Below are 21,667 nucleotides of genomic sequence, written 5' to 3'. Positions count from 1 at the left end.
CCACCTCGACCGGGCTATTCGCGCCACAGATCCTCAACCGCGACGTCTGACGCAGTTGGAGTGGGAATGGCTCCATATAGCTGTCGGTACCTTCCAGACCCTTCACCGAGTCTCTTTCTGTGCGTCTCACAGCGGTACGCGCTGGAAAATGTGGTTATTTAGACTTTTGACAGGTGGTCACAATGTGATTGGACGGTTTATTACTAGATTCACCATTTCCATATTTCACACCAAGTTAGTTTTAAATTTTTTTCCCCTGAAACGCAGAAGTGACTGGGCGGACGACATGACGTTAACTCCTATGAGGAACTGGAAGACAACGGAAGCGGCAGTCTGCCAGACGCGTGAACTGTCAGTGCTGTGGCTGAAACGTATACATGTTCAAAGGCTAATAACTTGGTTCGTGCAGCAGAAATTGTTTGGCAGAATAGTTAGCAACGGCTGTAGCACCGAACCCAAGCGAAACTGCGGTCTTATAGTTAATGCAAACAATGATATATTCTCACTATCTCACACATTACTACGATAGAAATGTATAATTTGTGTTTTTAAGGTTATACGTAAGTATCAAGTTGATCTACTTTCTACGTGACATTTGAAGCCTACGTTAAAGATATTCAGAACTCTGCGGGTGCAATTACAACTTGCAGTGATCAGGCTGTGAGAATGACGCATGGTACTGATCAGACTTGATAAATTTGCATGTGATCATAAAACAGTTCATACGGTAGTACTGTAGTACAGTAGACAGAAATAAGTTGTTACGTTTGCTGACCATTTTCTTTAAGAAAAGAAGATACCGCAGAACGAGGTTATGACTGGATAATTCATTCTGTAATAAAGTTCCCCACGAAAAGCGATGGTTAGTGTTCGCTTTCCAGTACGGCTAACTGCTTAAGCTTACAAGGACACGTAGTTCCGTGTGAAGATGAAACAGGAACTTGAAGGAATGAACAGGAGTTTCATGAAACATCTTTACGAACACTGACAACGATATCATAGAATACAGAAGAGACTTTGAAGGCAGGCAATATATGTATCAGCAACGTAGGGTACACTACAGACCACTTAGAAACTGACATGAAGAATTTCAATGAAAGGCAATGCCGAGTCATAACTGGCGGCTACAAGTGATACTGTATGGAGTCGGTAAAGCGGTAATTACACAATGTGATGGGCTGGTTGAATGGTGATGACTGATTCGCCATAATGTGTTTCATAGTGGTGACGAAGATGGTAGGTAAAGGTAGATAACTCAGTGCTCAACAGTGCGTAATGCTCTGCAGAAGAGAGCTGGAAATTGGTAAAAATATATTTATGACTGCTTGTGTCTTCGGTACATGCACAGCATGTGCGTCGATGTTGACGAAGATGTAGCCGGCCGTTGTGACCGAGTAGTTCTAGGTGCTTCAGTCCGGAACCGCACTGCTGCTACGGTCGCAGGTTCGAATCCTGCCTCGGGCATGGATGTGATACCCTTAGGTTATTTAGGTTCAAGGAGTTCTAAGTCTAGGGGACTGATGACCTCGGATGTGAAGTCCCATAGTGCTCAGAGCCATCTGAACCATTTTGACGAAGATGTAAAAAGTCGATGATCCAGTACGACAAAAGTGACAACTAGATATTTTATGTATAAACTGAACATTCAGAACTGGGTTAACTCCCAAATTTCTCGCCCTAATGAAATCTACTGTTCCCTAACAATGGTAACACTTCTAAAAAAGGCAACAACCCGATTCACGCTGAAATACCTGTTTAAGTGAGGTTTGATTAGCATTAGGATCAGCCTCCACATCTCACTTGTATTTTCAATCGATTGCCTTTTGGGACAGATCTTCATAAGTAAGGTAAATTTACATTGTTACAAGGAGTAACAATGTAACGGTTGAAACAAATTTTGAACGAGATGATTCAGGTATTCGTCTGTTGACAGCTGTCAGAATTGATGGTTGTAGCAGCTGCTGCGGAACATGCAAAACAACAAAGAGTTTGGTGATGTTATTGAATACGTAGGCTATTGAAGGGTAGAAAGTATGAACGTAGGGTAGATCAAAAGTGAGTTCGAAATTCATGGTGGCTGCTTGGAGAATGCTGAACGAGGGAGAAACATCCACTACCCATGCAATTTAGACGGAACTGTTCAGATTTCGTAAGTTATGACTACTTAATAAAAACTTTCGATTTTTATGAGGAATAAATGAAAACTAATGGAAACAGCTTTGGACTGACTTGGAAGTGTGTGGTGTAACAGATATTATTTCAAGCGAATACACGACAGCCAACGGCACTCTGTAGTTATCGAGTAAAAAACAAAGAAACTTTGGAAAAGCAAACTTGGGACTGCTAAGCAGTTCAGAAATGCCCACTAAATACGTAGCTACGTGTCGTCTAACTTCGTCTGTGCTTACAGTGCTCCTCGTGATGGAATTTGCTCCAGTTTCAACCACGTGTTATAAAAACCCATTTCAAAATCGTGCATATCTCAGCACTCGGGCAGCATGTTCCAAAAAGCGGAGCGTAAATACGGGATTTTTTTCCCGGGGATAATACCTCGCTTTCTATTGGTGATTGAAAGGTAGGGTAAATAATAAATGTCGTGTGACTATGGATTCCAGTCGGGTAGACCGTTCGCCGTGTGCAAGTCTTTCGATATGACGCCACTTCGGCGACTTGTGCGTCGATGGAGATGAAATGATGATGATTAGGATAACACAATACCCAGTCCCTGAGCGGAGAAAATCGCCGATCCAGCCGGGATTCGAATCCGGGCCCTTAGGATTGACACACTGTCGCGCTGACCACTCAGCTACCGGGGGCGGACGAAAGGTAGGGTGAAGTGTTATGGGTATCTCTTGGGCTAGGGACAATTTGTTGAATACCCAACAGAAGGATCGTCTTAATGTATCTGTCCTAGAATACAGGGTCAATTTTCGAATAAGGCACGTTTCCTCCAAATTAGGCAAATGGAACATATCGGTTGGCTCTTTTTGCGTTAGATGCGGTTTACGCTGTGCCTTAAGTGGCTTATGGAGCCACTATTTAGTTCATGGAGGTTTCTTAATAAAACCAGAAAAAAGCACTTTTTACCATTTTTTTCGCCGTCAACAGTGGATATCTAAATAGCTAACAGCAACAAACTGCTCACATTTTAACAGGATATTCTATAGGCATTAAAAAAAATAAATAAACAAAAAACTTTTTTTGGGGTACCACAACCGAGCACCGGATTCCACGATGGTCACTATGCATTGCAAATGGCTGCAATTTTTACAATAAATTCCTAAGACCCCAGTCTCGAACAACCTTGTAAATTTTCTTGATATATTTATCCTTTGTCGCGAAAGACAAGAGGTCCAAAGTTACCACAGCTGTGCACGTAAAATCCGGTACGAGTTAAAAAACGTAGTTTATTATGTGACGCAGAACGGAGAAATATGCTGCAAAGTGTCTACCTAATCATAAGAGCAGTTCTGGGAACCCCATGTTGTTGATGTTGCTCTTGTTGAACTGAAGCACATCAAAATTTTTACGCATGTAAAATATGGTATGAGGTATAAAACTACTTTTGCGTTATTTCAGTTTCTTATAAGTAAGCCATCAAAATTTTACATTTGTTTGCGTGGCCATCTTCCGCAGCAGCTGTTAACATCTCTTACTATAGGTTATCCGTCTTGAGCTCACTGCAATTTAATTAAAAACATTACACCAGACGCGTTTGCTTTTATTTACAAAGCATCTTCCGTGGTTGTTTGTGTTTCTTTACATAATCTGCTCCTTCCCTTCTTGCTAGCAGTGGTTGGTGGCGACAGGCTTCATTTCACATCTGCACTTGCCAGTTTTTGGCATTCTGCATTATTCTGCACTGCCACAGTAAACACAGCAAACCACGGAAGATGATTTGCAAATAAAAGCGAAACGCGTCTGATGTAATTCTTTTTAATTAAGTTGCAGTCAGCTCAAGACGGATAACCTACAGTAACAGATATCAAAATTTTATTAATCTGTTTCATATGAGTAACATGTCCTGCTGTGGCAAGTAAAAGCAGAGCACCAGCGGAAAAATGCTACAATCTGAGCAAGAAAAAGCGAATATGCTCTTTTTTTTTAACTGAAAGACTGACTGGAAAGTGGGATATCAAGCTGCCTCATTCTATCTTCCTCAGCACATTCAAAAATTTCCCACACTTTTTGGCATGTGAACACATTCGCGCTCTTTTACGCTGAGAGAAAAGGAGATAGTAGCAGTGGGAATGGGGAGGAAATGTAATAAACAACAGAAGATAGTAGACAGACCTTGTGTTATAGAAAGAGCGAATGAGACTAGCAGTTTGTGAGAAAGAAAGGACCACAGTGGCAGTGGAACATCGTTGACAGTAACAGAACCGTGCTACTAAAAGAGTGAAGGAGGCAGTTCTGGTGGTAGAGTAATACGTGAAAGGAGAGAGAGAGAGAGAGGAGCAGCAGCTGGAAGGATTGAACGATATAGTAGCAGTAACAGAAAGCAAGAGGGAGACAGTGACAGTGGTAGTGGTCAATAGAACGATGAAGGTTGTGGCCTAGAGACAGGGACAGCGAAAGAGAAATACATAGAGGTAATGACAATGAGTTGGGCGATAGGCGTATGAGACTGGGTAACTGGGAGTGTATGGGTACGACAATGAGCGACTTCAGCGACTGGCTAGTGGGTGCTCGCAAGCTACAGTTGGCATGTGGGGGTGATGGGTGAGTTGCATAATAAAACGAGAGCGAATATTTTGGCATGCCAAATTTTTTGGGAAAATTTTTAAATTGCTGAGGAACGTAGAATGAAGCAGCTGGTACCCCACTTTTCAGTCCCAGTCTTTTAAACAGGAGCATATTCGCCTTTTTGTGGTTTCCATAGGTGCATTTTTCCGCTGGTAGGTGATTTTGCGGTTGTGTTACCTTCGTGTCCGCCGCCAAAACCAACGGCTGGAGTTATATCTCCAACAGGTCGTAGATTTTTCTGATATTAACGCATGGTAACCTTCGCGTCTAAGAGTTTATTCGAATGTGGAAGAAATAAATAAATAAACTGCACCTTGATTTAGATCTTACGTTCCACTGTTAAGTCATGAATAACTGGCTGGTACACAGCCCGAAAACCTGCCAATTGATCCAACTAACTGCATTGCAAAATTCAAAATAACATTTAAGCTAACGACTTTTTCCGTTAAATGTCACTGATTTAGAAGGAAAGAAAATAATTATTTGAGGCGAGACGACAACTAATGTAACTATTAAACTATTTTCAACGATCACAGCCCTTGGAACGGTTACAGTCCAAGTTTTTATTTGTTTTTTATCGTATGCATATAATTACTTGTGTAATGTACCTCCCTTCCTCTTACAATTAGTGTTGTGTTGAACACTCCGACGATGAATAAATAAATATGTCTCTTCAGAGAGGCTGGTATTTGTTGTGAGTCTGCAAGAGAAAACTCATATGATTAAGCATATAATATGAATTTTCATCCCTCTTCGGCCTTATCAATTTCGGATATTATCTTAAGATGCGGAATATTTGATTAATTTACATATTTTTTGTGGATGGGGACGAAGTTAACAAGAGCGAGGAAGCTGAGTGTTAAACCACTACGCTGGCGATCAGATCCCTTTTTCCAGTAATATCGCGCTTATCTGATGTGTTTAGGAATACGAACGGACATCTGATTCGCAGGGACCATGAACAGAGTTGTCTAAGGTAAACGCTGATTTGAACTGAGGCTCTTTCTTATGTTCGATTACACCATAAATTTTTGCGGCAGGCGGTAAAATACGCATTAGATTATCTTGCTTTTATTGTTTTTTTACTTGCATCTGGCGGCGTTGATAGAAACAAAGTTTTAAAAAGGAAGAAAAATAATTCTCACAAATGCAATGGCAAATGTGTAATGGGGGTGGGGTTAGCTTTAATTTTACTGAGGAAAGAGAATTATAAAAGGGCGCCGGCTAATCTAATCAAAAGTAGTATCACTAAAAGCCATCGTGTCGTACTTTGGCCACTCCTTTTCACACTTCGTACAACTACAGGCTAGAAAGCTGAATCTCCAAACTAGGTACTGAATCAGAGAAGGGGGTGAATGTGAAGCAATTAATATCTAGTTAGTAATTAATGCACTGCTGGCTTTGTTTAATAGCGACTATATTTCACTATTCATAGAAGTGACATACTTTATTTTGAGCGATTTAATCAAAGAAAAGTGTACATAGTACAAGTATCAATCGCTTAACTAATTCGTCAGGCCTAGTATGGCTACTACAAGTGATTTATGTTTTCTCTTTCGAACTTTCAAGTGCTAACCGACTTAATAAGAACGCTTCAGTAACAACTGAGATGGTGATGAGTGAGTGAAGTTTTCACTTCTTCAGCAAACATTCTTCGTTCAAGTTTTACATTCTTTTCATAATTGAAATAGAAGTCAAGAATTGGCTTCGTAGACCCGTGTGCTTGCATGCTAGTATTCATCACAATTTTATGATGTTTATGTATTGCAGATACATGACAACAACAGTAGTGACACAATAAATTCAAAGCAATTATCGCAACCCTGAGTTTTCTGTGTGAAATGGAAAGCAGTAGTGCAGTGTCATGGTGAATGTCAGCATTAATATCTTAAATAGGAAGTTAGTTTCCCGATTTAAATTTCAAAATATAACTACACCGAATCAGTATCAAAGATGCCTTTGACAACAAGAAACCAACAAGTTATATGTTCTATGGAGTGACAAAGGTTGCTGCTACTCCACACCGATAGATCAAATGACAGTTCAACTTACACTTCCAAAATCCGGTCTCCTTTCCGTATACCAGCCTTTTCCGCTGCCCCTCCATCCAGTACAGCGCTGACGTGCTGAAGAGGTGCGTACAGTTCGCCATTTATACTCCTTAACTGGCCGCCTTCACTGACCTGTCCTCTAACATTAAAACCGAATCCTGTTTCTGTTTTATAGATCGTAACAACACGGGGTCCAGTGGGTAGATTTCTAATTTGATCATTCTGAGGACTTGAATCAGATTCACTGTCAGCCATATTTACAGGCTCCGGCACTTTCACAGCCTTCTAGGCAACATTCCGAACGCTGCAGTACTCTGGCAGCTAGTAAATAAAGGAGTCAAAGATCTTCAAAGGATAAGAAGTAAAGCTTCGTGGTTTGTTTGTGTTTTGTCCAAAGTTTATAGGAAGATGTTATATTGTTTGAAACGTTGAAGTTTTGAGTAAAATGTAACTGCATATAATAGCATGTATTATTGCGTCCATTTGCTTGGCGAACTATAATAACGAAACGGGGAAAACAACACTTTTGCGAGAGTGCTCAACAAAGATGAGCTGGTTCCTTAGCACTAAAAATTGAGGTTTTGCTTACCCGTCGCAGTAAATACTCAAAATTTTTGTGAACATAGTTTCAGTCGACGCAGTTTCAATGTAATTTATGTGTACCATTTGACTTTCAATCTGGAGACTAGAAAAGAAATGGGAAAAACTGAACACTCAATGCCAATAGGTGTGTTGGATGACCTGTGCAGGTACGTAGTTAATATTAGCATGTGCCATTATTGAAGCCAACATTATGCATCCCTTGAGACGCATGCTATAGGTATATATTTACAGACTAAGGTGTAATAGTGTGTATTGGACCGACTTGATAGCTGTTTTTTTTTTCATTTATTTTCAAGTGATACTACCAGACCGTAAGTTAACTTCTTGTTGGGGGGTCCACCAATTAATGTGTAATCCAGAGCATTCTGATGTCTATGAAAAAAAAAAGTGATCGCAGATGAAAACTTACTACAATCGTAACGCTTAGGAAGACATGTGTAATAAATACACATCTACATCTATAGGATTGTAAACCCCCCCCCCCCGATCGATCCTAGGCTATTCGCATGTCAGATCTGTGGCCGTGTTACTGTAATAAGAGTTTTCAGTACTATTTATTGAGCATAAACACATACAAGCAGTATAAAAAATAATTTTTTATGTTTTATGTGTCATAGATGCTACGAGTCTTCAATATTGCCATTCTGTTATGTTGTAGCACAAATGTTATATTTACATTTATCGAACTTCTAGATCTTGATTTCGAAGCACTCCAGAATATATTGTGCTATACTCAAAGTATTTTGGTATTTCCGAATTCATATTTCCTGCTAGTGTCAAAAGTAAAATTAGTAACCATGCTGAATATTATTCAAGAAGTTCTAAATTTCCGTGTAGCGAACCTTCAACCAATTTGTTTCAGTGGGACAATGAAAGCTTAGTATTTTACATTTACCTCTGCATTCAGTGAGCCATTGTGTAATACTCCATACCAATATTAGTGTATTTTTGTGCAGTTTCATTTGCTAACGGAACCATTCACTTCATAATTTATTACATGTACATGATATACTCCTGATAGCAGGATTATAGGGAGGGTGTGAACTGCAGTGAATAGCCTTGCAACAGTCTTGAATAAGTAAATGGTTATGCATAAATCGCTGTTGTAGTGTAAAGAAGGCTGAATTTAGAGCTGCAGAGTCTTGGAAGGGTAATTGTCACTGTTCTGTCATTGGTTATAACTTTAAGATACAGCAAGTCTCCTTCAGCAACATGGCAACAAAATTATTGTTGCTGGAGGTTGCAACAGATGATATTAATGTGAGTACAAAAGAAGAAAAGAGAAAAGTCAGGAAACACGAATCTGCAGGGAACTACAAGAATGTAATTTTTTGTTAATCTAAAGCATCCGAGGCAAGTATCCACACAGAGTACGGTAATTTAAGTCTTCTGATAGCATGCACATACTCCTTTTGCAGTTTTTGCAATGAGTGGATAAATTATGCCTGACAGAGTGTTGTCTAAAGACTTGTTGTGATGTTCAAGTTGCATTAATAAATCCTAACTCATTTCAACGCTACATGTCTATCAAAAATAATGAAAAAAAACTACACTGATGCAGCTAGTGTAAAATTGTTTCATATTTTACTTTAATCTGTCAGCTTCTGTTTACCCAAACTGCACATTGAACAAAGACAATATGCTGCTTCTCTCTATAATGAAAATGAAATTAGAAATGAGTTTTGCTGCTCTTGGAGTGTTTTTTATAACTGTCATGGACAACAATTCCTGCTAGTTTTTTTCTGTATCACTTGTACGGAAAAGCTAAGGAGTGGATATTTTGGCCTCAGAAATCTACAATACACACCACTATACTAAATTCATTTACAAAACATTTTGAAAATTGTGCTTATGTGTAATAGACTGCAGTGAAATTAAGTACGAAAGACCCACAGCTGTACATAAACACTTCTTAGTGTTCTGTCTCTACAAGTTCCTGTCGCACCCTATCTGAAAAATGGGATTCTATGCATGCCACTTATTATCATTACATGTATAGGCTAACATTCTTATATTACACAATTATGGTACACATATTTCCACAACTGACATTGATTTTAATCACTTAATGTTGCTGATTAACATTAGTTTCTCTTAAACGTTTGCCAGACACTTCCTCTCCCAATATTTCAAATTCAAAAACATGGTTAGGCTACTGTTTTTTAAGATCTATGCCTGCCTTTATGGTGGAAGGGTTGTAGCCTCTCCCCGATGTTATTCAATCTGTATATTGAGCAAGCAGTGAAGGAAACAAAAGAAAAATTAGGAGTAGGTATTAAAATCCATGGAGAAGAAATAGAAACTTTGAGGTTCACTGATGACATTGTAATTCTGTCAGAGACAGCAAAGGACTTAGAAGAGCAGTTGAATGCAATGAGTAGTGTCTTGAAAGGAGGATATAAGATGAACATCAACAAAAGCAAAACGAGGATAATGGAATGTAGTCGAATTAAGTTGGGTGATGCTCAGGGAATTAGATTAAGAAATGAGACTCTTATAGTAGTAAAGGAATTTTGCTATTTGGGTAGCAAAATAACTGATGATGGTCGAAGTAGAGAGGATATAAAATGTAGACTGGCAAGGGCAAGGAAAGTGTTTCTGAAGAAGAGAAATTTGTTAACATCGAGTATAGATTTAAGTGACAGGAAGTTGTTTCTGAAAGTATTTGTATAGAGTGTAGCCATGTATGGGAAGTGAGACATGGACGATACATAGTTTGGACAAGAAGAGAATAGAAGCTTTCGAAATGTGGTGCTACAGAAGAATGCTGAAGATTAGATGGGTAGATCACATAACTAATGAGGAGGTACTGAATAGGGTTGGGGAGAAGAGGAGTTTGTGGCACAACTTGACTAGAAGAAGGGATAGGTTGGTAGGACATGTTCTGAGGCATCAAGGGATCACCAATTTAGTATTGGAAGGAAGCGTAGAGGGTAAAAATTGTAGAGGGAGACCAAGAGATGAATATACTAAACAGATTCAGAAGGATGTAGGTTGCAGTAGGTACTGGGAGATGAAGAAGCTTGCACAGGATAGAGTAGCGTGGAGAGCTGCATCAAACCAGTCTCAGGACTGAAGACCACAACAACAACAACATAGTGGAAGACATGAAATATGACAACTCCCATTTTCCATTCCAGAAGCCATCATAAATAAGGCTTGTAGTATCAGCTGCCATACTCAAGACATGCACAGGCATACAGCTGACTTCTCAGTCTCTCATTCATACAGTTTTCGCTCATGCTTCTAGAGGTGCTCAGTCACAAATGCTGCGTTCATATGCTCCGTCTTCTAAATGTGTCCTCAAATAGCAATACTTTAAATTTATCCAACAAGACATTGTGATGACAGTGTCACCTTTCCTTCAGAAATTCCTGTTTAGGTCCACTGAGCTTCTGTGTTAAGCTCCGTGCTGAACTGTTGCAGTCGTAGTTGATCTCTGAATTCAATCAATGTTTGGTGTTATGCATATGTGATAGGGGTTCCTAAAACAGAAATAGTAGGACCTACTGGAGAGTAGATCACACTAGCATCTTGTTCGTAGTTTACAGGTGCATCACACTGTCCCATAATCCATATATCAAGTATAAATTGCTGTCACTTCATATCAATATTTAGTGTTTTCCCAGCATATTTAAACATCATGTCAGGCTTCAGAGCAGTACCATTAATCTTATTATCATATACTATTGGGTTTGGTTCTCTTAATGTTCAGTTATCATGCATGTGACACCTTTTTAGGTTCAGTACCACACATTAATCCCTTTTAATTGAATTGCAAATAATTTTGTGAACATATCAGTGTTTCAAACACACACACACACACACACACACACACACACACACACACACAAGAGAAAAAGATTTTCTTACGATAATTTCCTTCAGTTTTTAACTCTCTTGTCAAATATTCCTGCTGATTATAGGATGAACAGTACATGTTAGATAAAACCTTTCTTTCTTACTTCATAGATACTGCAGTAAATATCATTCTTTCAATTCAGCTTTTGTTTTGCTCATCAACTCAAGGGCGGTAAAATGTTGTTTCCCATTCCATCACTTGCTAGACAGGGCTTGCCCTTTTCATTTTAACATTAAAGTATACATCCATTGTCACCAGTGATCTGCCTTACAGAGTTATACCTAGGTCGGTACCTAGGCAAAAATATATTTCATGCAGAGAGTATGCTGATGATTAAGGAGGGTCTTTAATTATTTTCTTACGTCCAGCTGCCATGATTAAGATGTCAGATATGATGCATTATAATCGACAGTATCATAATTTAGTTATTATTTGCTTACAGCCGGTTCATCATCAATCTGCCGAAAGAGGAGAGGGAGGAGCTTGTAAGAGTGTGCTTCCAGATTGAACTTGCATACTGGTTTTATCTAGACTTTTACTGTACGGAAGAAAAGAAAATGGAACCATGCAGTATGAAGGATTTTGCAGCACACATCTTTAATCATGTACCTTCTTTAAAACCCCACGCTGCCAACTTAGACAGTGTTCTTGACCAATGGAAGAAGTACAAAAATGAAGTACCTACATTTGGTGCAATATTGCTTAATGAGGATCTCACACAAATGCTTCTAGTACAAGGTTATTCAACAAAATCGTCTTGGGGGTTTCCTAAAGGCAAGATGAACAAAGATGAAGAACCTATGCGTTGTGCAGTTCGTGAGGTAAGTCAGAGTGTATACCAGCACAGGCTATAAGTTTGTTAGCAACTCACTGATTATGAAACCATTCTCTTTTATATATTTTCAGGTTTTTGAAGAGACAGGATTTGATATTAGCACAATGGTTAATGAAAATGAATATATTGAATCAACAATTAATGAACAGTATGTCCGGTTGTACATAGTTGGAGGAGTGAAAAAGGACACTGTGTTCAAACCAAGAACTCGAAAGGAAATAAAATCTGTTGAGTGGTTCCCAGTAGCTGACATTCCTTCCAAGAAAACTATGACTCCAAAAGGCAGGACGGCGGCCAATATGTTTTTTATGGTTGCTCCTTTTATCAAGTAAGTGTTATTGGAAAATTTATAAATAACTATATATATAAAATGTACCCTGTAATTATCTGATGTAAGAACTAAAGTTGTAGATTCAGGATAGTTATTGGCAATTCGATAACCAAAGGAAGTTGAACAGGCCTCAGAGAACAAAGGACAAAGTAATTTTATTAGTACAAGTGACATTGTGGCCAAAACATGCAGAGCCATGGCATTCAGTTGCACGTCTCCCTTTATACTTGTGAATTGCTAGTAATTTCACAATACTGCACATGATAGGCAGTAGACTGGGAGGAGACAGAATTTCACTTGGCTTATCAATAATAATTTGCAAGGTGTTAAAACTTCCACACAGTAATTGTGTTGGTAGCAAAGAGATTAAATTCTGCTTGTTCAAAGATATGTGCATATTTTCATGTCCTCGAAAGTTAGTCATATGTAATACTGGAGAAATCCTCATTTCTCCATCCTAAGAGCTTAAGGCTGAATTTATACTGCACACAATGCAATACCAAGCCGAGCAATGATACGCTGAAATCATGTTACAGTAAGGGGGAGGGGCACTAGGTTTAACAATGGAGCATCACACTGTTCGTTTAGTCTACAGGCTGACCTGAGTGGTGCCATGTAATGACGCTGAAGTAATCGCAAGCAAGTTTGTGTTACGTGCGATTATTTGGAGTGGTTTCTTCCAATGGATCTGGGAATGGTCATTAATAATGTTTGTTAATGCTCCATGCTCTGGGATTATAAATACAAACACTACAACATCAAGCTTGGAATGAAGTAGCTGAATATTGTGGAACGGACAGTAAGTACAAAAAAGTAAAAAATGACTATAAAAACATCACAAATAAGTAACACGAAAAGTTCGATATTTTATCACATTTGAGTTGTGTACACTTATGTATTACCGTTGAGATAGTTTTTGAATACCTCTATGACACTTCTCGTTCTTTTTGAAGCAATACTGTTTGCTCTGTCTTTTCTGGAACATTCTGCCAGAAGCATTGTTTTTATTTACATCCTGCTCAACACAGAATTGAAGGGAGACATTAGTTCCCTGTTTATCGATTACTTTGTTGTGCAGGAAGCAGAATCATTGAATAATAATGTCGCATGGTCTTTAGTTCTTGTTTCCCTTTCAGAGTAAAGATCACTTGCTGGCCATAATTCTGAACATGCTTTCTAGCTCTGTACTGGCCCTTGATAACCTCTTGTTAAATAGTTTTTCTTCCTCACTCAGTGAAAATTCAGGAAATACCTGCATCAAATTTTTCAAGAGTGGTGAACTTTTGTCTTAAATCAACATTAATAGGACTTTCAGTGAAGTACTGATAGATCTTTCGGTGGGGCCAAGTTTTGTGGAACATTCAAAATATTATTGTACAAATGACATGCCCTAAGTGTCCCACCATCTAATTGCTTGCCATAATCATTGTTGGTAACCATTAATCTGCAGTTTACAGCTACTAAAATAAGCAAAAAGTAATGCATGGTTGTATTATATTGTCCCATAATGAGGAGAGCACTGGACGCTAACATGCTTACCATCAATAGCCCCCACACAATTATTGTGTTGTGCAGCTGTTGGTGTAGTAGGTGGTATAGTATAGTAGCCCCCCCCTCCCCCCCCCCCCCCCAAAAAAAAAAAAAAAAAAAAAAAAATCATGAACCATGGACCTTGCCATTGGTGGGGAGGCTTGCGTGCCTCAGCAATACAGATAGCTGACTCGCAGGTGTGACCACAACGGAGGAGTATCTGTTGAGTGGCCAGATAAACGTGTGGTTTCTGAAGAGGTGCAGCAGCCTTGTCAGTAGTTGCAGGGCCAACAGTCTGCATGATTGACTGATATGGCCTTGTAACATTAACCAAAACATCATTGGTGTGATGGTACTGTGAACGGTTGAAAACAAGGCGTAACTATAGCCGTAATTTTTCCCGAGGGCATGCAGCTTTACTGCATGGTTAAATGATGATGGCATCGTCTTGGGTAAAATATTCCGGAGGTAAAATAATCCCCCATTTGGATCTCCGGGCGGGGACTACACAGGAGGACGTCATTGAAATGAGAAAGAAAACTGGCCTTCTACAGTTTGGAGTGTGGAAAGTCAGGTCCCTTAATTGGGCAGGTAGGGTAGAAAATTTATAAAGGGAAGTGGATAGGTTAATGTTAGATATAGTGGGAATTAGTGAAGTTTGCTGGCAGGAGAAACAAGACTTCTGGTCAGGTGAAGAAAGGATTATAATACAAAATCAAATAGGAGCAATGCAGGAGCAGGTTTTTAATAATGAATAAAAAAAATATGGACGCAGGTAAAGCTACTACAAACAGCATAGTGAACACATTATTGTAGCCAAGATAGACATGAAACCCACGCCTACCACAGTAGTAAAAGTTTATATGCCAACTAGCTCCACAGATGATGAAGAGATCGAAGAAATGTATGGTGAGATAAAAGAAATTAGTCAGATACTGAAGGGAGACATAAATTTAATAGTAATGGTGGACTGGAATTCGATAGTAGGAAAAGGAAGAGAAGGAAACATAGTAGGTGAATATGGAAACTGGGTAAGGAATGAAAGTGGAAGCCGTCAGGTAGAATTTCGCACAGAGCATAACTTAATCATAGCTAATACTTAGTTTAAGAATCACAAATGAAGCTTGTATACGTGTAAGAGGCATGGAGACACTGGAAGGTTTCAGTTACATTACATAATGGTAAGACAAAGATTTAGGAAACAGGTTTTAAGTTGTAAGACATTTACAGGGGCAGATGTGGAATCTGATCGCAGTCTGTTGGTTATAAGCTGTAGATAAAAACTGAAGAAACTGCAAAAAGGTGGGAATTTAAGGAGATGGGACCTAGACAAACAGAAAGAACCAGAGGTTGTAGAGAGTTTCAGAGAGAGCATTAGGGAACTGTTGACAAATATGAGGGAAAGAAATACAGTAGAAGCAGAATGGGTAATTTTCAGAGATGAAATTGTAAAGGCAGCAGAGGATCAAGTAGATAAAAAGACAAGGGCTAGTAGAAATCTGTGGGTAACAGAAGAGATATTGAATTTAACTGATGAAAGGAGAAAATATAAAAATGCAGTAAATGAAACAGGCAAAAAGGAGTACAAACGTCTCAAAAATAAGATCAACAGACAGTGCAAAATGACTAAGGGTGGATAGCTAGAGGACAAGTGTAAGGATGTAGAGGCATATAACACGAGGCTTAAGGTAGATACTGCCTACAGGAAAATTAGAGAGACCTTTGGAGAAAAGAGAACTACCTGTAAGAATATCAAGAGCTGGGGTGGAAAACCAGTTCTAAGCAAAGAAGGGAAAGCAGAAAGGTGGAAGGAATATATAGAGGGTTTCTACAAGGGCGATGTATTGGAGGGCAATATTATGGAAATGAAAGAGGACGTAGATGAAGGTGAAATGGAGATACAATATTGCGTGAAGAGTTCGACAGAGCACTGAAAGATCTAAATCAAAACTAGGACCTGGGAGAAGACAGCGTTCCTTTAGAGCTACTGATAGCATTGGGATATCTAACCATGACAAAACTCTTCCATCTGGTGAGCGAGATGTGTGAGATAGGCGAAATAAATTCAGACTTCAAGAAGAATATAATAATTCCAATTCCAAAGAAAACAAATATTGACAGGTGTGATAATTACCAAACTATCAGCTTTTTAAGTCACGGCTGCAAAATACTAACACAAATTCCTTACAGATGGATGGAAAACCAGGTAGAAGCTGACCTCGGGGAAATCTGTTTGGATTCCATAGAAATGTTGGAACACGTGAGGCGATACTGACCGTGCGGCTTATTTTAGAAGATAGATTAAGGAAAGGCAAACCTACATTTCTAGTATTTGTAGACCTAGAGAAAACTTTTGACAATGTTGAGTGGAATACTTTCTTTCAAATTCTGAAGGTGGCGGGGGTGAAATACAGGAAGCGAAAGGCTATTTACAATTTGTACAGAAACCACATGGCAGTTATATGAGTAGCAGTGGTTGGGAAGGGAGTGAGACAGGGTTGTAGCCTATCGCCAATGTTATTTAATCTGTATATTAAGCAAGCAGTAGTGGAAACAAAAGAAAAATTTGGAGTAGGAATTAAAATCCATGGAGAAGAAATAAAAACTTTGAGGTTCGCCGATGACATTGTAATTCTGTCAGAGACAGCAAAGGACTTGGAAGAGCAGTTGAATGGAATGGACAGTGTCTTGAAAGGAGGACATAAGATGAACATCAACAAAAGCAAAACGAGGTTAATGGAATATAGTCGAATTAAATCAGGTGATGCTGTGGGAATTAGATTAGGAAATGAGACACTTAAAATAGTAGACGAGTTTCGCTATTTGAGGAGAGAGGATATGAAATGTAGACTGGCAACGCAAGGGAAGTGTTTCTGAAGAAGAGAAGTTTGTTAACATCGAGTGTAGATTTAAGTGTCAGGAAGTCTTTACTGAAAGCTTTTGTATGGAGTGTAGCCTATATGGAAGTGAACCATGGAGGATAAATAGTATGGACAAGAACAGAATAGAAGCTTTCAAAATGTGGTGCTACAGAAGAATGCTGAAGATTAGATGGGTAGATCACATAACTAATGAAGAGGTACTGAATAGAATTGGGGAGAAGAGAAATTTTTGGCACAACTTGACTAGAAGAAGGGATCGATTGATAGGACATGTTCTGAGGCATCAATGGATAACCAATTTAGCATTGGAGGACAGCGTGGAGGGTAAAGATCACAGAGGGAGACCAAGAGATGAATACACTATGCAGATTCAGAAGGATATAAGTTGCAGTAGATACTTAGAGATGAAGAAGCTTACACAGAGTAGCATGGAGAACTGCATCAAACCAGTCTCTGGACTGAAGACAAGAACAGCAACAACAACAACAACAACAACAACAACGGTGTAGTAGGAGGAGGCAGATGTACAGAGCCCAAAATTTTCCAAACTGTAGCACATGTTTCATGCACATACTGACTGACTGTAGTTAGACGCATTCAAAATGACTGTGACAGCGCGGGGAAAGACATACCGACTGACAAATATCTGGACAGAGTGAAATGAACAGAATTTAATGAGGTGAAGGATCATTGCAGGATTTACAATTAATGTACAATAATATTGTCTTCAGTATAAAGTCTACTTAATTATTTATGCATTTATTCGTGACTGTATTCCCAGGCGAGTCGTGAAAACTAAGTAGAAATACTATTTGTTGTACAAAGCACTGCTAGTTTTGATAGATATGACTCCACAGCATATGAAAAGTAATATTCCTCACAGATACCATCAGAGTGCAGCAGTGAAGGACTGTTACTCCAGATATACAGTGTGTTTCAGATGATGAGGACAACCTGTATTCATTAGGAGCCAGCTCTTCAAGATTCTCAGAAAGTTCAGAGACTAGCATTTCAATGCCTCCTCCCTTGCTGCCCCATACCCAGACAGCTATCAGACAGAAAAGTGCAAATTCAGAGTTACTGAACATAGAAAAACAAAAGCTGAAGCTTATTGAGAATCAGGCGTTAAAATCAGAGACGCAAGATGACAATTATCATTTTGTGCTAAGTTTGCTCCTTATCATGCAGAAATTGTTTCTGAAGCTCAGTTAAGGGCTATAATTAAAATGAAGCAAATTCTGTCAGAAGAATTGCAACAGTCTTCAACCGCTTCCATTGCACATTCTTTCTTTTCTTGTTATGGATCTGAAAATCTTCAAGCTGAAACTATCATTTCAAACTTCCAAGCTTCCAAACACTTCAATAGCTTCAGTGAACTGTCATGAACATTATTACAGCCACCTGTCAGCTATGTTCTAAATTGTAAACTGTGATGAATATGTAACAGATTGTAACAGCCATTCTGAAATTTGCATTTTACTTCTGTAGTAAACTTAAAACAGACAATACCATATAAGAAATATCTCTTTATTCATTCTGAAGTTATTCCAGAGTTTATCTTTATCTTTTCTCCAGTCACTGTTCACCAGTGGAATTCTTCTACAGTCATCTGCCTCTCGTTGATTTTACGCAGCCATTCATGACTGTCTTGCACTTTGAGACCACTGTTTTCTACTAAAAGTGCATTTTCTGGGTTAAGGAAAATAACATCTTATCAAGACTGGTCGACAGTTACTACTCTCCACTGTTCAGATGGCACTGCATCATGGGCAGTATGAACACCCCATGGCATCACGTTGGTTTGGGGTATCTACTTCGCATTGTGGGCAATGTAAATTCTAAGTAATTGTTGCAACTACAGCTTTTTGTACATCAGCATGTGGATGAGTATTTTTAATGAATTTGTTTGTTCTGAAATGCAGTTTTTCTTCTTGCCTTTTTCTTTCTTTCCGTAATATAACTTATTTACTCTTCGCGTTTCCTTCAGTTAAAGAAAACTAATGACAATGATATTGGATGGAAGGAAATGATAATAATGTCTCAATCATCTGTTAGTTCTGTGTCACAAAATGGAGCAGATGCTATAATTGATTTAACGGTGAGCTCTTTAAAACAACTGGTGGCTTTTTGTGCTGCTTTACTTCTTGTATCATCTTACTATACAGTCATTTTATCTATCTATTGAGTGCACGTTGTTGCAGTGGTTAAGATACTGAACTACTTCAAACTGAAATTTTTTGAGTGGTGAGGGCTGTCCGTGACTTTTGTTTGGAATTAGTGATGTTAAATCCGCCATTCTGACGTTTTTTGTCTTACTTAGATTATGTAAAGTTAATGCCTGGAATAACATGACCATTTTCTTCCCAGTCCTCATCCATTCAAAAATGTGCTATGTCTTGAACGCATGGGCATTTACAAAAATGTTTTCGGGTAGTGGGGGGGGGGGTCAGACTTTAAAATTGCAATTCTTTATATAAATGAGTTGGTCAGTTTTGATATGTGTTATGCCACAAGAACTAAATTTTATAGGGGAAACAAAAAACTTATTATATCTCAGGAAACTGAGTGCTTCCATTGACTTTTAGATGTGTATGATAACCTGTAAGTAATAAAACTCTTTACTCCAAATTGGAAGGGGAGGGGGAGGGGGGGACAAATGCTTCCTTTCTCCCCCCTTGCAGATGTCCGTGCTTCAGTGACAGTGGGAAGTTAAACCCTAATCTTAGTTTACCCTTTTTCTCATTTCCTTTGATGTGTTTGAATTATTTTCTTTCAATTTTATAAAAGTAACTGTTCTGTGTAGTAAAGTCTTATATACAAGTTATGATTATCCTCTCCTGCACATATCTGTAGACGGATACGACGCTGGATCGCTGAGAAGCAACAACAACCACCATCACAGCAACAACTGCAGCTGCAGCAGCAGCAGCAGCCACCACCAAAATTTGATCGTAACAAGATAATAATTGATGTGGATGATTCTCAGTCATCTAAGAATAGAAAGCAGCAACAGTTTTCTCAAGCTTTGCAGGTATGCTGACATTTACAAATGAAGATTGCAGTTGTAGGCCTAACCTTTATGAAGAAAAGAAAAGTGGTTTCTTATCAACCAATTAAACTAGAATGGTTCCTGCATGCTTGATGGAGCATTCAAACTCTGCTATTCCTCAACACCAGTCCATAGTGATAATCACTGCCTCATCTCAGCTAGTAGTTGCTGTTTCTGTGTAGCATGCTTTTCAAGTTAAGCAGCACCACTTAACCACCTTCTACATTTAGACTTGATAAATTATTTTAAAGTATTTGACTGCAGGTATTCTTCGTCTTCCACCCACAGATGGAATGTGGAAACAACTATTATTTATGACTCTGTGTTATTTATAATTAATCTGATTTTAACTTCACACTTCACATCTTAATGGAAGTGATGAAAAGGGGCCTGAAGATTATTTACAGATTTTGCCATGAAAACTGGTGCTCTAAATTTTCACAGTAATTTTTTGTGTGTTATTAGTTGTTTTTCTTAATATATTCCAATTGAGGTTTTTGAGCATTATTGTTACACTCTCGCACAAGACAAACATTTATGTTACCTTCATCTGTATATGCTGTGGCTGACATGTTTGTCTCACAAGCTACCAATCCTATGCAGTAGAAGTGGGTATTCTAGTCAAGGTTGTAAAAATATTATTTGTAAGCAGTCTCTTTTGTAAACAAACAGTTTGTCCAGAATTCTATAAATGTGTCTTGCCAAAAGCTTTTACCGACAGGTCTCATTATCCTAATTTTTGGGGGTTTCAGATTCCTATTCTGCATAAGGCAATTGGATTTAGGTGGGAATTAATCAGAGCTTTATCTCTCATGTCACTAATGTAAAATTCTTTATAGCAGGAAATACCTGGCCTGACTTTGCTCTCCTCAGAAGTTAAAACTAAAAAGACTAAGAAAAATTTGTTATGGATGATAAAAGGTTTTGATATATCGCCTGGTTTGTTGAGAGATGATCCGCAGGCTATGCACAATATTATATAATATTATTGTACAACCTAGCGTGAGGCAGATAATTATGTGTGACCTCTACCATGACATGGAGGCAAGGAGAAAAATTTGCACTTTCAATGTCAGCACACTAATTCAACCTGTGAAATTACACACTCTAGTGTCAGAGTTAGATTGGCGACAAGTTCTCATACTCAAAAAACATTCATTGAAGAAGACATACAAACTATGGTAATTACCAGATCTTCAGGAGTAAACAAAAAAAAAGGGGTCACTGATAGCTCTCTGGCCATGGCATGTGTAATACACAAATGTATATAAGCTCAGAGAAGTCTTTGCCACCATCAACCACGTCATGACCATGCTCCAACAAAAAGTAGGCATTGATAATGTCTGTGCGTCCACTAATATAGATGACAGAAAAGACCCAAAAAATGATGAAAATTGTGGCTCAAACTCCAGAAAGTTACAGCTTAAATTCCTAAAGGATACCAAAGATTATGTTGGGTGACTTAAATGTGCAAATCAACAAAGAAAGAGAGGAACAGAAAACCATAAGCCAATATCCAGCCTTCAGATTTGTGAACAGAAATGGCTCAAGACTCGGCAAAATAACTTAAAAACCATGTCAACATCTCTGAAAAAAGTTCCGTGAAAACAAAAAGATGTGGAGAAGCAAGACATTGGTGAATATCGGATCAATCACATAGCCATTTTCTAGCCGATACAAGAAGAAATCCCCGACGTTTTAGTCTGTGGAGACACAAACATTGGCTCAGACCACTGTTTGACGCGAATCAAACTCATATTTTTATTGAAGAAAATAAA

General features: G+C 38.6%; 2 protein-coding genes across 5 annotated transcripts in view; one reads left to right on the top strand and one right to left on the bottom strand.

Annotated features, from left to right (window-relative positions):
* The window catches only part of LOC126412854 (sorting nexin-27), a 324,126-nt gene extending 317,020 nt beyond the window's left edge, over positions 1-7,106 (bottom strand). For all 4 annotated transcript variants that reach the window (XM_050082713.1, XM_050082716.1, XM_050082714.1 and 1 more), the window contains exon 1: positions 6,799-7,106. In XM_050082713.1, coding sequence (XP_049938670.1) covers positions 6,799-7,052 — 254 coding nt within the window. In that variant the 5' untranslated portion in view covers positions 7,053-7,106. The remainder of the gene's footprint in view (positions 1-6,798) is intronic.
* An 81-nt stretch (positions 7,107-7,187) lies between these two features.
* LOC126412855 (m7GpppN-mRNA hydrolase) overlaps positions 7,188-21,667 on the top strand; it is a 53,611-nt gene continuing 39,131 nt past the window's right edge. Inside the window, exons 1-4 of the mRNA XM_050082717.1 lie at positions 7,188-7,546; positions 11,705-12,083; positions 12,169-12,425; positions 19,694-19,871. Of these exons, the coding sequence (XP_049938674.1) occupies positions 7,494-7,546; positions 11,705-12,083; positions 12,169-12,425; positions 19,694-19,871 (867 nt within the window). The 5' untranslated portion in view covers positions 7,188-7,493. The remainder of the gene's footprint in view (positions 7,547-11,704; positions 12,084-12,168; positions 12,426-19,693; positions 19,872-21,667) is intronic.

This window comes from Schistocerca serialis, chromosome 7 (assembly GCF_023864345.2).
Source record: "Schistocerca serialis cubense isolate TAMUIC-IGC-003099 chromosome 7, iqSchSeri2.2, whole genome shotgun sequence".
NCBI classification, from domain to species: domain Eukaryota; kingdom Metazoa; phylum Arthropoda; class Insecta; order Orthoptera; family Acrididae; genus Schistocerca; species Schistocerca serialis.
This window is presented reverse-complemented; position numbering and strand designations above follow the sequence as displayed.